The 20,437-nt window shown below is 39.2% G+C and overlaps 1 protein-coding gene across 7 annotated transcripts in view; it reads right to left on the bottom strand.

Moving 5' to 3' along the window:
* The window catches only part of axin1 (axin 1), a 119,921-nt gene that overhangs the window by 14,329 nt on the left and 85,155 nt on the right, over positions 1–20,437 (bottom strand). For 6 of the 7 annotated variants that reach the window (XM_086000575.1, XM_086000577.1, XM_086000576.1 and 3 more), the window contains 3 exons: positions 17,348–17,444; positions 7,939–8,076; positions 4,835–5,385 (listed from right to left, as the gene is read on the bottom strand). In XM_086000575.1, coding sequence (XP_085856701.1) covers positions 4,835–5,385; positions 7,939–8,076; positions 17,348–17,444 — 786 coding nt within the window. The remainder of the gene's footprint in view (positions 1–4,834; positions 5,386–7,938; positions 8,077–17,347; positions 17,445–20,437) is intronic. The other variant, XM_086000578.1, reaches the window with a different exon arrangement.

Genomic DNA, 20,437 nt, shown 5'->3' with positions numbered 1-20,437 from the left:
CTTTCAAAACCGCCATCAACCTCTCCTCAAAAAAACACCTTCAACCCCGCTGTGCTTTTTAATTACTGCCCCATCCTCAACCTCAGTCTTCTCCAAAGGCCTTGAACTTGTCACTCCCAAATCTGTCAATCTTTGCTACAATCCGGTCTGAATCTCTCCAATTAGGTTTCCGTTCCTACCAAAGCATTGAAACAGCTCGAACAAGTCACAAATGACATCCTCTGCAATTGTGACATTGGTACATAATCCTTCTTGACCTCTCTGCAACTTGGCATCCTCTTGTTTGGTTCAACTTTTACCTTTCTGATGGTAGCCAGAGTATCTCCAGCAATTCCCATCCCCCCTCTATGCAACCTCAGTCTCCTACTCGATCCCACATCCACTCCATCACAAAGGCTACCCATTTCCACCAACCTAACATTGTCCACCTCTGCCCCACCTCAGCCAGTCTGCAGTTGAAACCCTCATCCATGCCTTTCTCACCTCCGAATTCGACTATTCCAATGTTGTCCTCGTCAGCCTCCCATCCTCCATAAACTTCAGCTCAACCCATTTTTTTTTTTTAGCCGATCTCCTATCTGAATTTAAAACCCTTCATGGCCGTGACTCTCCCTATCTCTAATTTGCTCCAGTACTACAACCACCTCCCACCCCCCCAGCCCTAGCCTACCATGTACCCACTCCTTTGCCCCATCATTGACAGCTGTGCCAAGACCCCACTCTCTGCAATTCAATCCCTAAACACCCTCGTCTCACCAACTCGCTCCTCTTCTTTAGGTCCCTTCTTAAAACCCCACCTTTTTGACCAAGCTTTTGGACACCCCTCCAAAAACACATCCTTTTGCTCAACATCCATTTTTCTGATTCTGCCTCGTGAAACACCGTGGGACATTTTCTATGTTAAAGGTACGATACAAGTTGTTGTTGTTTGCACACTAAGGTACTTAAAGAATTGGGTATTGAAATTTGTTACTTTCTGGTGGGTAGCTTTAGGGAATCACTCGAAGCAGCAGAATGTGAGAAGGGTAAATTTACATCAATTTTTAAAAAGGTGAATAAAGATAGCCCTGGGAACATGCCAGCAAACCAGATATATGCAACAGTAAAACATCCTGGACATCCTGAAGGGAATAATGTGTCAGCATGACTTGTCAGAGAGAAGTTATACCAGAGAAATTCCCTAAAGAAATAATGAACCCGGTGAACAGGCGACACCCAGCAGCAAATAACATGGAACAAATCCAGTGGGATTTAAACAGATTAGAAAGTTGGCTGACAAGTGGCAGGTGTCGTTTAATGTGAATAATGCAAATTGATCAGGCTGAGCAAGAGGAAAAAGCTAAGTGTAAGCTAAATGTCAATAGCCTGCAGTACACAAGGGATGCTTATGGATAGTTCTCTGTAACCATCAGCACAGGAACCAGCATCAGCAGTTAAAACAGCAAACAAACTTTAGGGTGTATAGCTAGAAAAATAAGTCCAAGGAAGTGAATTGAAACACTGGTATAGCCTCATCTGGAGTAATGTGTAAAATTCTGGTTATTTCTCTCTTTATTCATTCATGGGATGCAGGCATCGCTGGCAAAGCCAGCATTTATTGCCCATCCCTAATTACCCTCAAGGTGGTGATGGTGAACTGCATTCTTGAACCACTGCAGTCTGTGAGGTGGTTTGACACAATTGAGTGGCTTGCCAGGCATTTCAGAGAGCAGTTAAGTCAACCACATGGCGAGTCTGGAGTCACATAGGCCAGACCGGGTAAGGGTGACAAATTTACATTAGTGAACCAGATGGGTTTTTACGACAATCCGGTAGTTTAATGGTCACCATTACTGATACTAGTTTTTTTAAATTCCAGATTTATTTAATTAACTGAATTTAAATTCCACTAGTTACTAGTCCAGTAACAACTACTATGCTACCATTTTACTACAACTTGGCATTAGAAAGGAGACAACAAAAGGTAATCAAATTAACACCTTAGATTAGGCACCCAAGGTATGAGAAAAGGCTATAGAACTGGATTGTTTACGCTAGGGGAAAGGAAGATGAGAGAGATCTACAGAGATGTTCAAAGGGTACCGATAGATTGAACTTTTAAATGTTTAACATAACCACAAACTTTATAAGGGGGCACAGATTCAAGCAGTGCCCTGGCCAACATTCCTCCCTCAGCCAGTATCACCAGAAAGTGATTATCTGGTCATTTATTTGTTTGAGAGATTTTGCTGTGTGCAAATTGGCTGCCATGTTTCCCCAACAGTGGCTGCACTTCAAAAGTAATCCACTGACTGGAGTTCCTTTGGGAGGCCCCGAGGATATAAAAGACGATATGAAGACAACTTCTTTCTTCCTTTCCATAGCAGAACAGGAGGGTGGGATATAAATTCAGGTTGTAAAAAGGTTTCAGTAAATTGATGCTTGAAATTCAAGCACCCTTTGGTAGAATTTCTTTCAAATAAAGTTCCATAAATGTTTCAAAAGAGGAGAATCTTTTATTTTCTACTAAATTTTAAACCTATTGCAACTGTTTTCTCTTGGTCATGTTCATTTCATGGCCATTATTAGTGTTGGCATTAAGTTTTCATACATCAGTTAATATTTTAGTACTAAATCTATGTCAAGAATTTAGTGCTTCCCTTTCGGAACATAGGAATGTACATAACCGGAAGAGACCATTGGAGTCCATCTGGTCTGTTTCAAACTATGAAAAGAACCGTACATTAGTCTATCTCTCATGTCTCAATCCTTTTCTTGGCCGAATATCTATCTAGTTCCTCCTTGTATTTGTCAATTGTATGTGCCTACCCAGTTAGTCTATTCCATATATTAGCCACCTTCAGTGTAGAATAATTAAATCTAAACTGCTTGAATTTGTGCCCCCTTGATTACCTTTTGTTGTCCCCTTTCTAATGCCAAGATGTAGTACAATGGTAGCATAGTGGTTGGTACTGGACCATTCTCCAGGCTTCATCACTCCCTTGTATTTTAGTAATTCGATCTGGATAGTACTTATGCTCCTGTCTGACCACAGCACTTTAGAGTTTAATAGCTTCCACTGGTCTTGAGATATTCTATATTAAATGACAAGACTACAAATACTCCTCTATCTCTTATACATTCTGAACCAGCAAACATTTCAGTGTCACTGTGATGTCCATTGTACTTCCCATGTGCAACACCTTGCACTTCTCTGGATTGAATCTTGCGTGTCACAGTTATGCCCACTTACATATTTAATTTAACAAATATTGCAGACCCATGTCTGCCTTAAAATTCAACGGCCCCTTTAGTTTGGTATGGTTTGCAAAATTTGGCCAGTTTGTATTAAGTTTCTGAATCCAAGCCATTAGTGTAAATTAGGAATAGTTTGGGGTGGGATTCCAGCACCAATCCTTGGGGCACTATACTCAGTATTTCAGCCCACCCCGAGGTCACTGTCCTAAAAAAGTATCTATTGTTTCAGACATTAGAGGACCGACTTAGTTCCAGACTTCCAACACACATTATCTTGAAGTCAGTGAGACTCCAAATAGATCCTACCTATCTCCCCCCAAGGGAGATAGTCAGTCACTCATTCTATTGTTGCACCCATTCTTTGGCCAAAACTGACTCTAAGGTTACCATGGATAACAGAAACAACTCCAAATCCCACCCTTCTCCATAACCTACATATTCACCTCCAACTCTAAATGTGATAACATTGACTTGTGTCCAAAACCGAGCCATGCACTGCCTCCCCTGGCTGCCCCTCATCTTCCTCTCTCAACTGCCAACTTTCCAACTCACCCATCCTATTCTCTGCTGCTTCTCCATTTCCTCCTCGCCCCATCTATAAAGCCTAGCACCTGCTCCCTCAATCCTCTTTGGTCTCAGGTCGACCACCCAACTTCACCTCTTCTGCTCAGTGTTTGCAGCCATCAACCAGTCCCTATCCCCAACTCCTTCAAGATCTTCAAGAAAACATCTATAGCCTCTGCAACTACCACCATATCTGTAACCCTCTCTTTTTGCACTGGTCAGTCACAAGCGGCAGTGTTTAACAGCAACTGTGGCTCACTATATCTCCTCGGCCTGCTCGAGCTCCTTGCTGCCTTCGACATCATTAACCATTCTATTCTCTTCCAACATCTCTCCACTGCATTCCACTTTCATGGCACTGCTCTTTCCTGTGCCCACACAGTTACACAGCAGTCCATCCTTGGTTCCCCTCCCCTGTTCATCTACATGCTAAGTCTTGGCGAGATCACCCAGAAGCTTGGGAGCAGCTTCCACACGTATGTGGGCAACACCCAGCTCTAGCTTGGTTTTCTATTGATCCAAAGCCTCTTGCTACACTTTAACTTCCCGATCAACAAAGACCTCGATGAGCCAAAATTTCTTCCAACTTAATGTTGGTAAAACCACAACCATATTATAGGCTCCCGTATACCTCCGTTATTGACTCCATCAGTGTCTCCAGCCATCACTCAGGTGCAGAACCTTGGTGTAATGCTCAAGCCTGAGCTTATCCACAATGTATGTTTCCACTTCAGGTATTCACAAATGTGCACTTCAATTAGGGCAATAGTATTTATTAGGAGTAAAATCCTTAGCAGTATTTCCCCCCTTCCTTCTAGCCTAGGTTTAACATTAACTGTAACACACTCACCGCTTTCCTCATCAAGATCAGTAAACTCAGCACAGACCAAGGGCCATCTACATGGCGACAGAACCACATTACATAATGCAATTATTTACTGAGCCATTAGATTAGCTTTCAAAATGAGTCATTGTAACATTAGTAACAAAATGCCACAGGAAAGCAGTGACCCCTGCTCATGGTTTCACTTACCCATAATTCAAAGACTCCACTGGATTAGGTGTCATGCCCGTGCTTTCAGCATAATTCCGTGACTTTGTTGCATAGTGGTGTGAATCAGCATTCCAGAAGTTACTCTGGACCCGCTGTGTGGCTTCCGCCTCAATTTGTTCTTTTGGTTTCATCCCATTGTGATGGTGGATGTGGTGGTAAACATGTTTGTGATGATACATGTTGGGAGCCTCTACTTTCACACCAGTCTTGGACACATGTTTATGCCCTGGAGGTAGCACCGTTCCCATTAAACCTGTTGCCTTCCCACTGGATAAGCCATCAGGAGAGCGGGACTTTGGAGAGTGCCGTCCAGGTCCTGGAGACTGGCAACCAGGAGTCTTCATCACACGCTGGACATGCTCATCAAGAATGGACTCGGGATTCTCCTCATGAGCATCGCGCATTTGCAGTCCACCACAGCCCATCTCAGAGTAACGAGAGTTAAAGTGGTGCACAGCCTGGGCAGGTGGCAATTTGTGACCAACGACAGAGGGCCCTAATGAAACATCTGCATCCTCTCCTTCTTCCTCCTGCAAGAGAAATCCGAGGATTAGTTTAAATATGAAAGTCTGTGCTCATTAGTGTTAAACGAATGTTCCAATGGTTAGATCGAGCTCTGTTACAGTGGTCTCCTAATAAAAGTTTAGTATTTTCCAATAATGATACTGTAGAACTGGTTTTGATCTATCTTGCGAACCCAAGTTTAATGATTCCAAACTGGCATAAAGAGTACACAATAAAACCAATGAAAAGAAAAAGTGCTCGACACAACAACTGTTTTGCTAACTCCTAGCAACGAGGATAGTCCAAGAGATTTCCACACAGTACCATGGTTTACTGAATGTAGATTGTGGATAATGCCAAACCTAATGCAAGCATAAAATTACAATTCACCATTCCTACTCACTGCGTTTACATCAGGATCCTGATCCAAATATAAAATGCCTGCAAAAACTAATTGTGGACTTAACATTCTATTTTATAATTAGTTCCAGTGCATGGAGCATTTACATTGATCTTGGAGTCTATTTTGCATGCCCATCACTGCAGAAAGCAAAATTTAAAAAAAAGTAATAAATGTCACAGAACTAAAAGTGCTACGTATTTGGTTGGAATAGGGACGTTATTTTAACTGCTGGAAGCCAGTGCTACTTTGGGGAATTAGGTTATTGCCTTTTTTCAAACTTGCTCTTAGTCTCATTTTTTTGTCATCTCTTTGGTCTTTGAGAAGCTCTTAATGTGCTAAATTCTCAGTTAATACGTTAAAGCAGTAACATGATTATAGCCCACTTTGTTTATAAGTACAAAACAACCTTGTACATTATAATATTCGAATAAATCATGGGTTACAATCTAAAAATACCTGTAGTTTCAACAAAATCACATTCCCCGTGTGATTTTATTTTAATTGAAATTCAACATTAGGTACAGATATGTAATCTAATTCCTACCTCAGTTGCTGTTATTTTTGAACATTTAAATACTGCAACAGAGATGTCACATTTGAAGTCTGAGGTCTTACTAGAAAAAAAACTCTAATAACTGAAGAATAAACAAAAAGCTTATGCACCTATGTATGGGTCAAGAGTGCTGAACTGTGAAAGCAACTATAGGACTACAGTTGAGTAAGCCGTGCTAAATTACGATTGTTTTATCAGCCTGCAGGTGGCACTATTGAATCAGTTTAGAAATGATTAACATACTTTTGACAAAGTGTTGTATCTTCTGCCCAGTTAGTGACTAGATTAGGTGCTCCTTAGTTACATTAAAAAATGCTCATCAATAGTCTTAGAGGTTCTTTCCAGACAAAATAAACACAATTTACTCAATTATCAGCATCACAGGATATATCTATGTAAATATTAGTGCTTCTCAAATGTGCTGTGCACTAAATAAGACTGAACAAGATGTTTCTAAGTTTCACAAATGGTTTTAGAAATGCTAATGAAAAAGGTAAGGAAAAATTGCTACAAGGCATTTTGCGTCCTTGCTTCCCATCTCCCTCCTTTCTCCTACTCCCATCTCTGACACAAATAAATTAAATGTTATTTTTAGTCAGTGTCTGCTTCATAGTACATACAGACTGTGTTACAACCAAAAGCTTCTCACTTCATTATTAGAAATATCAGCATTTGATTCAAACAAACAACTTCTTTTCCTTATAAAAAAGGTTTCTGGTATCTCAAAATGAGGCTATTTCATCCTTGAAGGGGGCAAGACATCTGCAGACTACTAAAAAAACCTGAAGCTATTTAATAATGAGCACTGCGCTGGTTTACTGATATCACAAGGCTTGCACTTAATGACCATAATATGGCTGCTAGGAAACACTCTAACCTGCAGCTAAATGTCCAATCAGCTGTTCAGGAGACACCACCCTGACCAGGAGAAAACAGAAAGGAATCTTGCTCACCCATATTCTTTTTTCAGAAGTATATGCATATCTACCAATTCAAAAAATATGGCAATATGTGGAGTATAGAGTAGTTTACAAGTTCACCTGCTCACTCCATTGCATTGTTACATTCACTAAAGGAGACCAACTATGAAAAGGGAATGGACTGACAAAGGTGGAGAAAATCAAATGGGCAAACAGTAAAGCAATCTACTATGGTATAAAAGACAGAAATTAGAGGCAGTTATAATTTCATAATGCAAACATAAAATTCTGAAAATTGGATTATGAAAACTAAACTTGAATTTAAAAATAAATCCACACATTCATTGGACGGCTGTTGAACTTCCCCGAGAGGGCTAATGGAGATCAGTTCAAACGCACTGAAAAACATTTTAAACATTTAAACTTCTGCGGGATGTGCTTTATGCAATAAAGATGTGTTGGCATTCTAGAACCTGAATGACACTGTGCAAGACTGCTTTATGTTTGTACAGTTCTTGGTTATCTTTGGTTTTCAGCTGCATCTGTTGCCATTATACACACCAAAAATAAACAGCGAAAAAAAATACATTGTAACAAATGAGAGAAAGAGACAAATACTACTTTAGAACAGTTAAAAGGCATATAATTTTGTTCGGAGTTAGGAATAGTATAATAGTCTAAATTCTCATCACATGAAACCTACTAATCTCACGCGTTTAAGCCGCTCTTCCAACTTCTCCTCTGCCTCTCGCTCTCGCAGTACACTCTCCAGCCGAGTGATGAGTTCTGCAGCAAACTTTTCTGGTTCAACGTGGATATCCTTTGGCATCCGATACGTGCGCTAGGTAGATCAAGAGATTACAAGTCAAGAGTACATGCAAACTGTGTCAATGCCAACACTGATGCGTGAAATAACTAGTCTGCTCTCAGTAAATCATTACAATATTAAGTAAGCTAATACAGCTTCAACCTTATTTTGAAAAAGCATGAAAATGAGAAAAACAGGGTCAAACATGACCAGAATTATGAAAGCAACTTTTTTTTTTTTTTTAAATTGATCAATCACCATGAATAAAAACATTTTGTATCACTTGGAGGTGACAGTTTTCAACAGTAGGTAGTTAGCTCAATACAAAGTGGTCAAATGAGCAGATGATACGAAACTAGGAGGGTCAGTGGATTTGGAGGACGCAACTTAGAAATTACAGAATGAGTTGGCTAGAATATGTATGTGGGCAGAAAAATGGCAGATGAAATTTAATATAGAACAAATGTAAAGTACTGTACATAAGAAAAATAAGCAACATGAACTCCACAACTGGTGTTGAAATGGATAATGAAGAAGCTGATTCAGAGCAGCATATCAACAAAGCCCAAGAAGTTGTGATCAAACTGTACTGTTATCTGGTTAGACCACACCTTGGGTACTGTATTCAGCAAGACACAAGGTAGACAATCAAGTGCTGGAGGCAGGGCAAAGAGGTATCAGTCTGATTCCTTGTGCCAAAGGTCTGAGTTATGCAGAAACGACTGAAGAAACTTGGACTCAGCCACAAAGGTAGTGTCTGAGAGGTGATCTTAGAGGTTTACAAGATACTAAAGCAAATGGAATAGGCAAACCTGGAATATTACTTGAAATTAAATAGCAAGTAGGACGGGGGATATAGATTCAAACTAGTAAATGGTTAATTTAGGGACTAGTACACAAGTGAAATGGGGTGACTTGGACATCTTACTGAGTGGATGAACTAAGATGCGTAGAATAGCTTTCCCCATTTGTAACTATCTTGTGAATGCTGAAATTTATAAAATTTTGGTTCATTCAGGACTTCATGTCAGGAAAAAATGTGGCGCCCGTGGATCCAAGTTAAACTGCTAGTTCTGCATTACACACGACGCGAAAATTGGAGCACTCTGCTCATAAACACAAAATGTCAACAATGAAACGCAAATGATTCCTACTAAACTTTGGTTCATATCGGTTGGATTGAGAGACTACCCCTAGAGATTTTGATCTCATTTACTGCCTAAATTCAATTCCATATTCTAATTACAGGAAACTCGTTTAAACGGCACCTAAATATCCGGAATTTTCTATTAACCGGCAAAATTCTCGCTCCGAAAACAGCACCTCAATAACCGGCAATGTTGCCGAGTCAGAGTCTCCCACGGTGGCAGAGTTAGTCAGTGGGGGTAGTTCTCCAAACTGCCACTACTCGGCTTCTTGGCGCTGTCGGGAGTCGGAGCACCTCAATACCCCGTAACAGGAGTCTGACTCTCTCGCGCCGCTGGTAGTCTCTTCTGATCCGCCATTTTACAGGGGTACTGTGTGTCTCCCACGCTGCTGGTAGTCATTGCATTATGGAAATCCCAAAAGTTGGTCCAAGCAAAAGGAAGAGAACTTTAAAACAGAAAATCGACATATGCCAACGACTAGAAAGGGGAGAGAAGCGTATCAACATTATGAATGAATTCAAAATCAGTTCGTCAACAATCTAAGACATCAAATTGCAGTAAGATAAGCTGCTCAAGTTTTATTCAAGCTCGGAGACATCCAAGGGTGTAGAGAAATGGCGTACGCTTCGTAAGCCTAAGCTTGAAGAGCGGGATACCATGCTTTATGAGTGGTTTTCTCTTAAGCGTTCAGAGGGCGTTCCAATTTCCGGACCCATGCTAATCGAAAAAGCGAAGGATTTCTACGCAAAGATGGAGCTCACTGACAAGTGTGCTTTCTCTGAGGGATGGCTAACGTGTTTCAAGGTACGGCACGGGATACGACGACTCGATATTTCCGGGGAGAAGAAATCAGCTGATCACAACGCCGCAGAAGAATACTGCGATTATTTCAATTGGATTGTGCAGCAACGTGATTTGTCGCCAGCACAGCTATACAATGCCGATGAAACTGGCTTATTGGAGGTTTTTGCCAGAATCAATGCTTGCTGGGGCTAGTGAGGCTAATGCTTCAGGTTACAAGAAAAATAAAGATCGTGTAACCGTGCTAACATGTGCGAACGCTGCTGGATCACACCGGGTTAAACTTCTGGTCATTGGGAAGTATAAAAATCCCCGTGCATTTAAAAATGTGAGGCACTTACCTGTTGAGTACAAAGCTCAAAAGAAATGCTTGGATGGATAAGGAAATCTTTTCGAATTGGTTCCAGCATATTTTTGTTCCATCTGTGAGGGAACATTTCCCTAGAATAGGGAAACCTGAAGATAGCAAATGCATTTTATTGCTGGATAATTGTAGAGCCCATCCGCATGAATCCGAGTTGGTTTCGGGAAATATTTTCACCATTTATTTGCCACCAAATGTAACTTCTCTGATACAACCCATGGACCAGGGCGTTATCCAAATCTCAAGGGTCATTACAAGAACGACTTCCTACGTAAACTGATAAGCCAAGATGACAATATTCACGCATTTCAGAAGGAATACAATCTTAAAGGTGCCATCTTTAATGCTGCATGTTCCTGGAACTTGGTGAAAGGTCACACTTTGAGACAAGCCTGGCGCAAATTGTGGCCTTTTGTAATGTTTGCTGAAGGTTCTTCTTCAGAGGAGGAATTTCATGGGTTCAATCTTCGTCCCAAGAGGAGTACAGTAATGGAAATGACTGGCATGGTGAAAAATGTAGGCCCAACAAACCCTCTACGCCACCTCAGTGAAAGTGATATTGAGCAGTGGGTTGATGCAGATAGAGAAGTTGCTGTTGTGCATATGCTAAGTGATGATGAAATAATGGAGAATGTTTTGAATCCAAAGAAAGAAAAGGAAAGTGAGATGGAAAGTGAAGACGATGAGATTTCTGAAGAGATGATGATTTCTTGGGCTAAAGCTGCAGAAGATTTCGCTTCATTCCTCAAATTTGCTGAAAGGCATCCTTGCTATTCTGCCCAAGAAGTTATGCACCTCCATATTCTGCATTCCACCTTTCTACAAAAAAGGCAAGAGTCCACTAAGCAAGCAGACATCCGGGACATGTTTAGGAAAGCTTCCAAAAGAGTTGAAGCAGTGGAAGTGCCTGAAGAATCTGTTGAAGTGCCTGAAGAATCTGTTGAAGTGCATGATCCTGATGACCCAGCTGGCATGGATATTCCTGATGAACTAGTTGACTTGGAATAAGTGTACAGTCAACCACAGTACTTTATACTGTACAGTCGTTTATAAGTTTTGTTTTACTGGCAGTACTGTACTTAAGCATCTTCCACCATCCATTTAACACAACATTCTGTAGGTGAGTACCCAATTACTGTATACTGCACATTTCTTGATTTTTTTTATTTTTCTTTGTTAAAAATAGCCTCGGTAGATAACCCTCTGTCATCCGGAAATTTTGATAAACCGGCAACACGCCGGTCCCGTCTATGCCGGATAAAAAAGAGTTTCTTGTACATTATAGTTTGCATTGGTGTGAAATTCAGATCTCTTTGCATTGATACAAATGCTGTGGTACAAGTGGTTTAAAATCAGGTCAGTGTACAATGCATTTCTTCCTGTAAAACACACCCATGGCACTTTTTTATAAAAAGGTGCCTCAACTTGACATTTCTGAATTCAATCTTTCCAATAAAGTGATAAAAATGTAGGCTTGGAAGCAATATTGTTTAAGTCAGTAACAATGTATTGAAATCAAGTTTTGGTCCTTTCTGCAAAGACTAAAATATTGCTTAAAATGTTTCAACTGAAAGCTAAGGTATCTAATGTAAAATAGACAACATAGAAATGTTTTGAATTGTATAAACCTTTCAGACTTCACTTTTTAAATCTAGCACTTACATTTTTACCTCTCCTACCATAAAGTTATAAACCATTACTCGCACCTTCAAACTATCTTCAGCTTAGACCATGACAATTTGATTACATTTTGGTCAAATATCACTCCAAATAAATATTGGAAGATTTTTTTAAATGGAGGTTGAGAGTGGGCAGGGTGGGAGAGAGAGAAGTAAAAAAAAAAGGCAACGGTCCAGTGCATCTATGTGGTTATACAAGGCAAAGTGTCATGTTGAAGCACCTATGTGTTGCATCACTGGTTTGATCCACCATTCTACCGAGTCTCCACACTGGTGCTGCTGTGGAAGAGGTACTAAATGTAGGCTTGATGCCTCTCCATAGGGCAGAGGATTAGTTGTCACTGGACTATGCTTGCACATGGCCAACTAAAGAGCAGCAATGATGGAGCTTGGAAGCAGTTTGCCCACCACTTTAATTTAGAAGGTGTGTGGGCCCAGAGAGATCCGAAGGAAAGAAGGTAAGGACCAATGCATTTTTAACTAGATTGGATCAGCACCATGCTAAAATGGTCATTTATGTTCCAAAGGAAAGTAGCTCAGAACAGCATTAAAAATAATCCAATTTCAACCCTGCAGCCAACTGTCTGATTCATCGTGAATATATTTTATAATGTACATTTTTATAGCTATACTAAGATTGCAATTGAATTGTTGATAGGCTTTTATGCAAATACTATTTCTGCATATCTACTTGAAATGCAATACCAAGGTGGCTAGGCATGGAAATATAGTCAAACCAATTTCAAAGCTGCACTCAAGAGTCTAATTCATTTTGTTTTGTAGCTGAATTGAGATCACTAAATTGTAACACACAAGCAAGAACCAAAGTAGGTCTGTGATTATTTGTACGAAATGCAGTATCAGGCATTTAAGTGAAAAAGCTCATTACAGTTGGATGGCAACTTCAGTTGAATTACAAGAATACAAGTTAACGAACCAGACTCCAGATGAAGCCCTAAAGGGAAAAATAAATCAATCCATTTGTCCTGGGAGAACTATACATTTTTCTGGAAAATAATCTTGCAAAAAAATTGTCAAGATTGTTGCATCAGCTTTAGGAAATGATAATTGGGTATTGTGAAGTTATCCTGCGAATCTGTAGGCAGGTTAACAGCTGCATCTGGGACAAACAGAATTGAACTGGGCAGCAGAATTCCTTCTTTCAAAACATTGGGGGTTAATTTTAACTTAACCCATCTGGTGGGAAACTGACAGGACCAGAATGGCTGCCCATTGAATTCATTGAACACTGAACTCAAAAAAAAGTGTACTGCATGAAGCCAATGGAAAGTAAAATTGGATGGGGTGTAAAACGGGTATCTGATCCGATGCAGTCAGTTTCCTGCTGGGCAGGTTAGGTTAAACTTACCCATATTATTGGCTAAAATAGATTTTTTTTTTTAATTTTTTTTTTTTTTTTTTTTTTAAAGCCAGAGTATTTTTATAATTACCAGAGGATGATTTTCTGTGTGTTGTGTAACAAAATCATATAGCCACTTTTTAAAAGTTAATTTCATTACACAGCCCACAGAGGAAGTCTTCCTTTCCTCTCCCCCTCCCCCACATGTTACATCTTACTTTGATGCCGAAACCTTTTTTCACTACTCAGGTGTTTATTCTTCGCTTTTATTAAGCTACACTACTATTTGAAAGGGAGATCTTAATGGTGAGGATAAAACCCAGGAATTTATCATTTTGTGCCCTTATTTTCAAAACTGACTTTTTCCCCCCCCCTTGATCCAAATTCAGCTCTTATGCCAATGTTTCACAATATCCTGTTGCTATACTTAAAATACCAATAGATTGGCATCGAAAGTGATTTTGTGCTTTGAAGTCAGATTAAGGGCACCACAGATTTGATGTAAATTGTAACATTTTATCATTAAACTATAAAGCCAAGCTAAGGTGACCTATTCAGATACAACTTTTACTCTGGATCTAACTTGTGGCAAAACCAACCAATTTTCCCCTTTTCAGTTTCATCTTTTTTAGAAGTGATGAATAAAGCAGAATCACATCCGGATAAGGCTGATCAGTCAAGGCTTCTCTACAGCAACCATGCAGTGAAAGCAGCAATGTGAATGAACATAGCGCTGCGCAGCTGGGAATAGTCACTGCCCAATCGCTGCAGCTATTCACAGCCAAATGATCAAAGCTGAAGACTAGGTCTTCTGCAGCTTAAGGATGAAAATAATCTAATTTAAAGCCAAAGCTAACTGAACTCCCTTAATAAGATTAGTTGGATGGTGGATTTGCTTTTGCCATATTGGATGTGAACAAACAGAATGGAGACTGTGAGAACCCAAGCTGTTTCTGGTGAAGAACTTCTGACTGTACTGATGGAATTAAACCCAATCTGATTACCCCCGGTGCAAAGCTATCCCAAGTCAGAACAGTTAGAAATCAGCTCTCTATTATGTCATTAGCAGAGATTTCTTACTTCGGCAAAGATCCTGTGCACTGACATTTGAAACAAGATTTCACTATATCTGGACAATATAGCAAATAAAAGTGTCACTTGCTGCTCAAGTTATCCTAACAATTGACAAAGTTGCATGTACTGAATTCAAAAGTGGACTCCATACTGCACCATAGCCACAAATTTATTTACTTTAGTTACAAATTTACAATTATGTAGAAACAGTGCTGCACAGTTAAGTAAATTTGCAGCACAGTAACAATTTGCATTCCTTGGGATCTGCTCAGAACTTGGCTGCAGAACAGGAACGTCACACCATCACACAAATGGCTAATGCAAATCGTTTGTAGCTTCTGCAAAACAGAAAGACTCGGTGCACACGTGGGGTGGTAATGTAAAACTGCTCAATATAAACTGAAATCAGAGAAGCGGTAAGTCTAAACATTAAACATAATCTTCCACAGGAATGTTGCAGAAATTAGCAGAACTTGCCAGTACATCACACTAATGGCCCTTTAATAAGTTTTACTCATTGCTAACTGAAAAGTTCTACAGTCCATGCAAACCGGAATGTTGCATTTGGATAAGATGCAAGTGTAAAAAGCTTGTAAGGCAAACCGAGAATGATCGCAGTGGGTTTTGTGTCGATTAGAAATTGAGGGTTAACTTATATGTTAGTTAACAGGTGTTTGTAGCTGTTTTTATTGAACTGCCCCTCTTAATTTCACACAGAATCCTATAGATTTAAAAATACTCCAGAAAAGGAAAGCAAAATTGTATTATGAGCTTTACCCCAGTAACTGCAAGGGTAAAAGAGGAATACAATAGTCTGTCACTTCACCTTTCATTTACCAACGTCTGTCCTGAATACTGGGATAATTGTGTCCATTAGTCTTCATGGTTATTTAGAGCACATAGCTCAAATATGCAAAGGATGATGTGGGATACTAGCTATGAAATCCCACTACTTCAACTTTCACACACTGAGCTAGATGCTAAACTAAAGTAAAATAAAATATCCTACCCTCCCAATACTTTTATTCTTTGCCTCTCACGAGGTTTAATAAAATATCAGCTTTGAATTGTTTCTTTCCCCCTGCAAAAATAAAAAGAACTAATGTACATGATTCTGGTTTGAGATTAAAGATGCAAACAGCTGTTTTGAGCTGAAATAGATGACCTCACTGGTTCAATATTGATTACCAATCCACAAAACAAATAATTGGAATGACTTTCATTAATTGGTAAATAATGCATGCCAGAATTAGTTCAGGTTCACTGCTCAAAGCATTCCTTTGAATTCTTCTGGCTTTGAGCATCAAATGTTTTAATGAAAGTTATTTTCTGTGAAAGGCTTTCCTCAGCAGCTTACACAAGTTTAATCTTGGAGTTGAAAATTTTAAGTTGAAAATGAGAACTTTCAAAGTACAGGGTGCGCTTAGGTATATTCAATCTCATTTTTAAACCTGACACAACCAACGTTGCTTACACACTCACACTAACCGGGTTTAATGTGAACTATTTACAATGAGAGCACTGGGCTCAAATGCCTTTCTTAGTTGCATAAGCGGACACCACTGTCTATTTTAATACTTTTCCCAATTAAATCTCCAAATTTAAACATAGCCTTGTGATGCACTGCTATTTAAGGGCACCGTCATATGTATCTCTAGGAGGCTAAGAGTCAGTGTTTGAACTCTGGTATTTAACTGGGAAAAAACAATACCATCAGCAAATTTTCCCATCCGAGTCCTTGTCCCTTCCACACACCTAAATACTCCTGAAATAGTGATTGATCCTCCTGTCCCAGGAATGAAAAACTTTCAGGGAATGTTGCTGGAATGTTATCCCAACCTTCCTTGCACTCAAATTGGTTTACCTCCCAGTCAAAGGACTTAAAGCATTTAAAGAGCTTCATTATAACATTAGTTTAGGTGTTTATAAGAATTGAATTAAATCAAGTTGACAAAACATGTTATTAGAATAGACTGGGCTAAGCCCTGACAAATAGGCCTTGACGATTTCTACCAAAGTGTATCTCACTGTATTTAATTAACTTTTTCTTAGGCTAAGATTTGTGTTATATTTACCAAGCAGTAGCTGGCAGTCTTTTGGCAGGGTACTACTTCTACTGCTCTACTAAAACCAATAAAAAAAAGACAAGGCAATTGCCATAATAGTTTGTGTTCAACTCTAAAATGGCACAAAGATGGCTCTAATCAGGAGGATAACCACAGCATATGATTTTCTGTTTTATGTATGGGAATAATTGTGCATGAATATTGAGGAAAATGCAAGGGGTCACCCTCAAGTTATCATTCAATTTAAAAATAGATCGGACAAACATTTGTCACAACAGAAAACTGCATCCTAAAGAAACAGTTCACAGCAGCAGCAAAACTGAAGAGTAGCCAATCTTTGACGAAGGTAATACACAAGGAACTTTACAGCAAAATACCCTTTTATGGAAAGAACAGTTTGACAAAGGATTCCACCCAACACGTCAACTCCTCTGTTCTCTACAGATGCTACCTGACCTAGTGAGTATTTTCTGTTTCAGATTTCCAACATCTGCAGTTTTTTTGTTGCTTTTTAAAAAAAAAACTGTTTTACTAAATTGTAGTGTATCGAGGACATGTGTATAATACAAAATGCAACCTAAGTATATGAATGTATTTCACGATGCCAGTTGGGGACTTTAAGTCAGCCACTATCTGTACAGTTTTATAACAGATATTGGTTAAATATTAAGACAACAGAAGAAATGGCAGAGAACAAGCACATGCATAAAGGCTTAGTGAAAATGTGTCTGTTAAAAGGCTTTAAACTGGCACACTCTTAAACCTGTCTTTTGCTCACCTGTGGAAAGTAGATTTGTAAAAATAATACTTACAGGAATGTGAGGTAGTGGCACTCGTCCATTCGCTTTGGCACTTTCATGCATCTCCCGCCGATGTTGCTTTCGGATTCTGTATGGTGGAATCCCATCTCTGCCCGAAAAAAGTGGAGATATTTTCATTAAACCATAGCAGAGTACAGTATTACCAGAAATAACAGAAAACGCTGGAAAAACTCAGCAGGCCAGGCAGCATCCGTGGAGAGAGAAACAGAGTTAATGTTTCAGGTCGAACCGGAAACGTTAACTCTGTTTCTCTCTCCACCGATGTGGCTATTGTACAGTATTACCAGGCTTTTCTTCTATTAATTTCAGTAAATTCAAATTACTGGACAGAGACTAGGGAGACATGGTTTGGAGCAAAAGCAATACTCATTTATACCATTTTGTAAACATCTGAGCAAAGTAGTATTTTGCCCAAACTTATGGTAGAAATAAAAAGGGATATACACTATCAAGACAAATGTGGTGAACCTATAGGAGAAAATTGATAGTCGGATGTTTAATTAATCCACATCATATTATTGAACTTATCTAATATTCAACTGAAAGCAAGGCAGCAAGAAAAGGAAAACTAAAAAAAAGCTTAAATTCTAAAACGTGGTCTCTACAACCAATGGTTACACTTTCCACAAGTAATCGCTGGATCTCTTTTTCCAGTGCACAAAGGTGCAGAAACAATGACACACTTGTGGAAATAGTATGAAGATGTCACAATCATATCTAATTTTTTTCCAAGCTCTGCTGTGAACTCTCATCTGCGTAGTGGTCCGAGAACTTGTGGTGTAAAAGCACGTTCGTTCATATCATCGCACTGCAGCCAGAAGCAGCTGCCCAAAAACACAAATTTAAAACAGCTTAAAATACACTACCTGTAAAAGTATTGATTGTATGAACAACAAACATCCCAGTTAATAGATGTCTGAAGCACCCAGAAGTTAGATGGCTGGCATTGTGCAGTGCTTATTTTCTGTAAATCACCAGTCCAAACCATTTCCCCTACATGATAATGCCAAATATTGCAAAAACACAGGTGGTTGGAGTTAAAATGAGAAGAAATTGCACCATTTACTGTTTGTTCCTTCAATCTAATACACTTAAATGCATACTTGTTGGCATTACTTATCTGACAACAGTGGCTGCTTCATTCCATTAGTTTTACTACCCAAGTAAATTTTATGGTGCACTCATGTTCTCTTTCTTTGCCATTTTAGAAGGTAGCCACTTTATCTATGCCAAGGGAGGTTCACATGTCAAATTTGGCCTTTGTTAATGTGCACAGCCTAGCTACATAGAAAAAAAATGCAAAGTTGTTTTTATATTAAGCAAGACAGATGCAAGCAGGGTAAACCTGTTTTTTTTTTTTTTTAAACCCTACACGGGACTACAGAAATGACCAACTTTGACGGAGCACAAAATGAGAAAGTCAGTAAGCAATCTGTGGCATTTTGGCAATATCCATCGTGTAGACATTGAGTCACAAATACGCCACAATCCCAGATGTATCTTTTACAGAATTTCGGTTCTTTGAAATGCCTCATGTGCACAGTACACTGAAACAGCAATGAAACAAGCCTCAAACACTGGATCAAGCCAAAACATTGCGTTTTTAGGTCACTGGCAACTTAGCTCGCACTGCAAAAAAAGACGATTAATCAAAGCCCATTAAAAAGGAAACTAGACTTGAGGGTCACCTTGATAATTCTTTAATACTCCCTCAGGATTTGTGTTGTTGGAGGGAGCAGCTCAGTCTAATTTTACAGGTATCTTGAGTTTAGTGAGAAGATAGGTCTGTGGTGGCAGAATGATGATCCACACTACCCAGTATGTATGGCGTGCCGGTTCCCAGGTAGGGTGCTGGGAAGTGGCTTTTTTTTACACTTCACTAACCCCATCCCAAAGGAGAGAACATGCCTTTGTTTACCACATCATGGCAAATGACTGATAATGGCCTCTAATCTATCCAGTTTCAAACACATGTTCTGTCCTGCTGTGCCGGCTTTGATGTTCCCTTGGCTCGATTCCCTAGTGCCACCTCTGAACTTGAAAGGTTTGACTATTTTAACATTATTTGCCAACTCATCCATTAGCAGCAGGTTCAAACAAAGCCACATTCTGATTCATAAATGTTATCTTGCCCCTCCTCTTCAATAATGAAGAACAGCACAATGGATGCTAACATTTTGGGCTTAAAGACTCCAGGGTTGCACCTATGACTAAAGAAAGGAGTGTCATATATGTAGACATTTTAAAAAAATTGTACACAATTATAAATGTTTATGTAGTAGCAAAATAATGGAGGTTTAAAATTGCAAGAATTGTAACCATCTTTTAAAAGACAACTACTCAGTTCTGTTTGAGCGACAAGCACCTGTATTTGTTTCCTATTCAATTTTTATTTGCTCCAGCCAAACAAATATCAGTTGACAACTTAAAAACAGACAAAATGCACAGGGTAAATATACATCAAGTTACAAATATATTTTGAAAAGCTTGGGAAGTGTACTTTTATACAATAAATACAGCAGGCTCCAAAATTAATCCTGTCAATTCCTTTTGAAACATGAAATCAAATTAAAAATATTCTGAAAACAGAAGTGTTAACTCAATTAAATGATTTCCTTTACAGAATACAAGCTTTACAAAATGGCTGAAATTAATGGTGTCACTGTGTTTCATTATAGTCTTGCTTGCACTACACATTTTAGCAGAAGGCAGCCATTATAGATTTAGCTTGTAGTTTAAACCCTAAAATAGGAAAGTGTACCAACATAAAAATGCATCCTTAGTGATTGGTTTCATACCAGATTGACTAAATTATCAATAAAATGTAATTGCAATAGTGGATTACACCTTAATTCACTTTTATTTCAATTGCTCAACCTCAGGCACGGTATAGCAAGATGGCGATGTCACAGCACTGTGCTGTCCTTCCACCATCTGCATTTGTCTTGGCCATTGTTCTGGCACTGGTTAAAGAAAGCTGAAGATGAGAATCTTGGCTTTTATTGATACTTAAGTCAAGTTAACTGATCTCAGCAGGAGAGGTGCTCAAGGTGCTACAAATAGCTAGGGTTTTCATTCCTG

The sequence above is a fragment of the Somniosus microcephalus genome, chromosome 11, assembly GCF_052327205.1.
Source record: "Somniosus microcephalus isolate GS21.2 chromosome 11, FLI_Smic_1.0, whole genome shotgun sequence".
Classification (NCBI taxonomy): domain Eukaryota; kingdom Metazoa; phylum Chordata; class Chondrichthyes; order Squaliformes; family Somniosidae; genus Somniosus; species Somniosus microcephalus.
The sequence above is the reverse complement of the archived record's forward strand: the minus strand, read 5'-3'. Positions and strand labels throughout refer to the sequence as shown.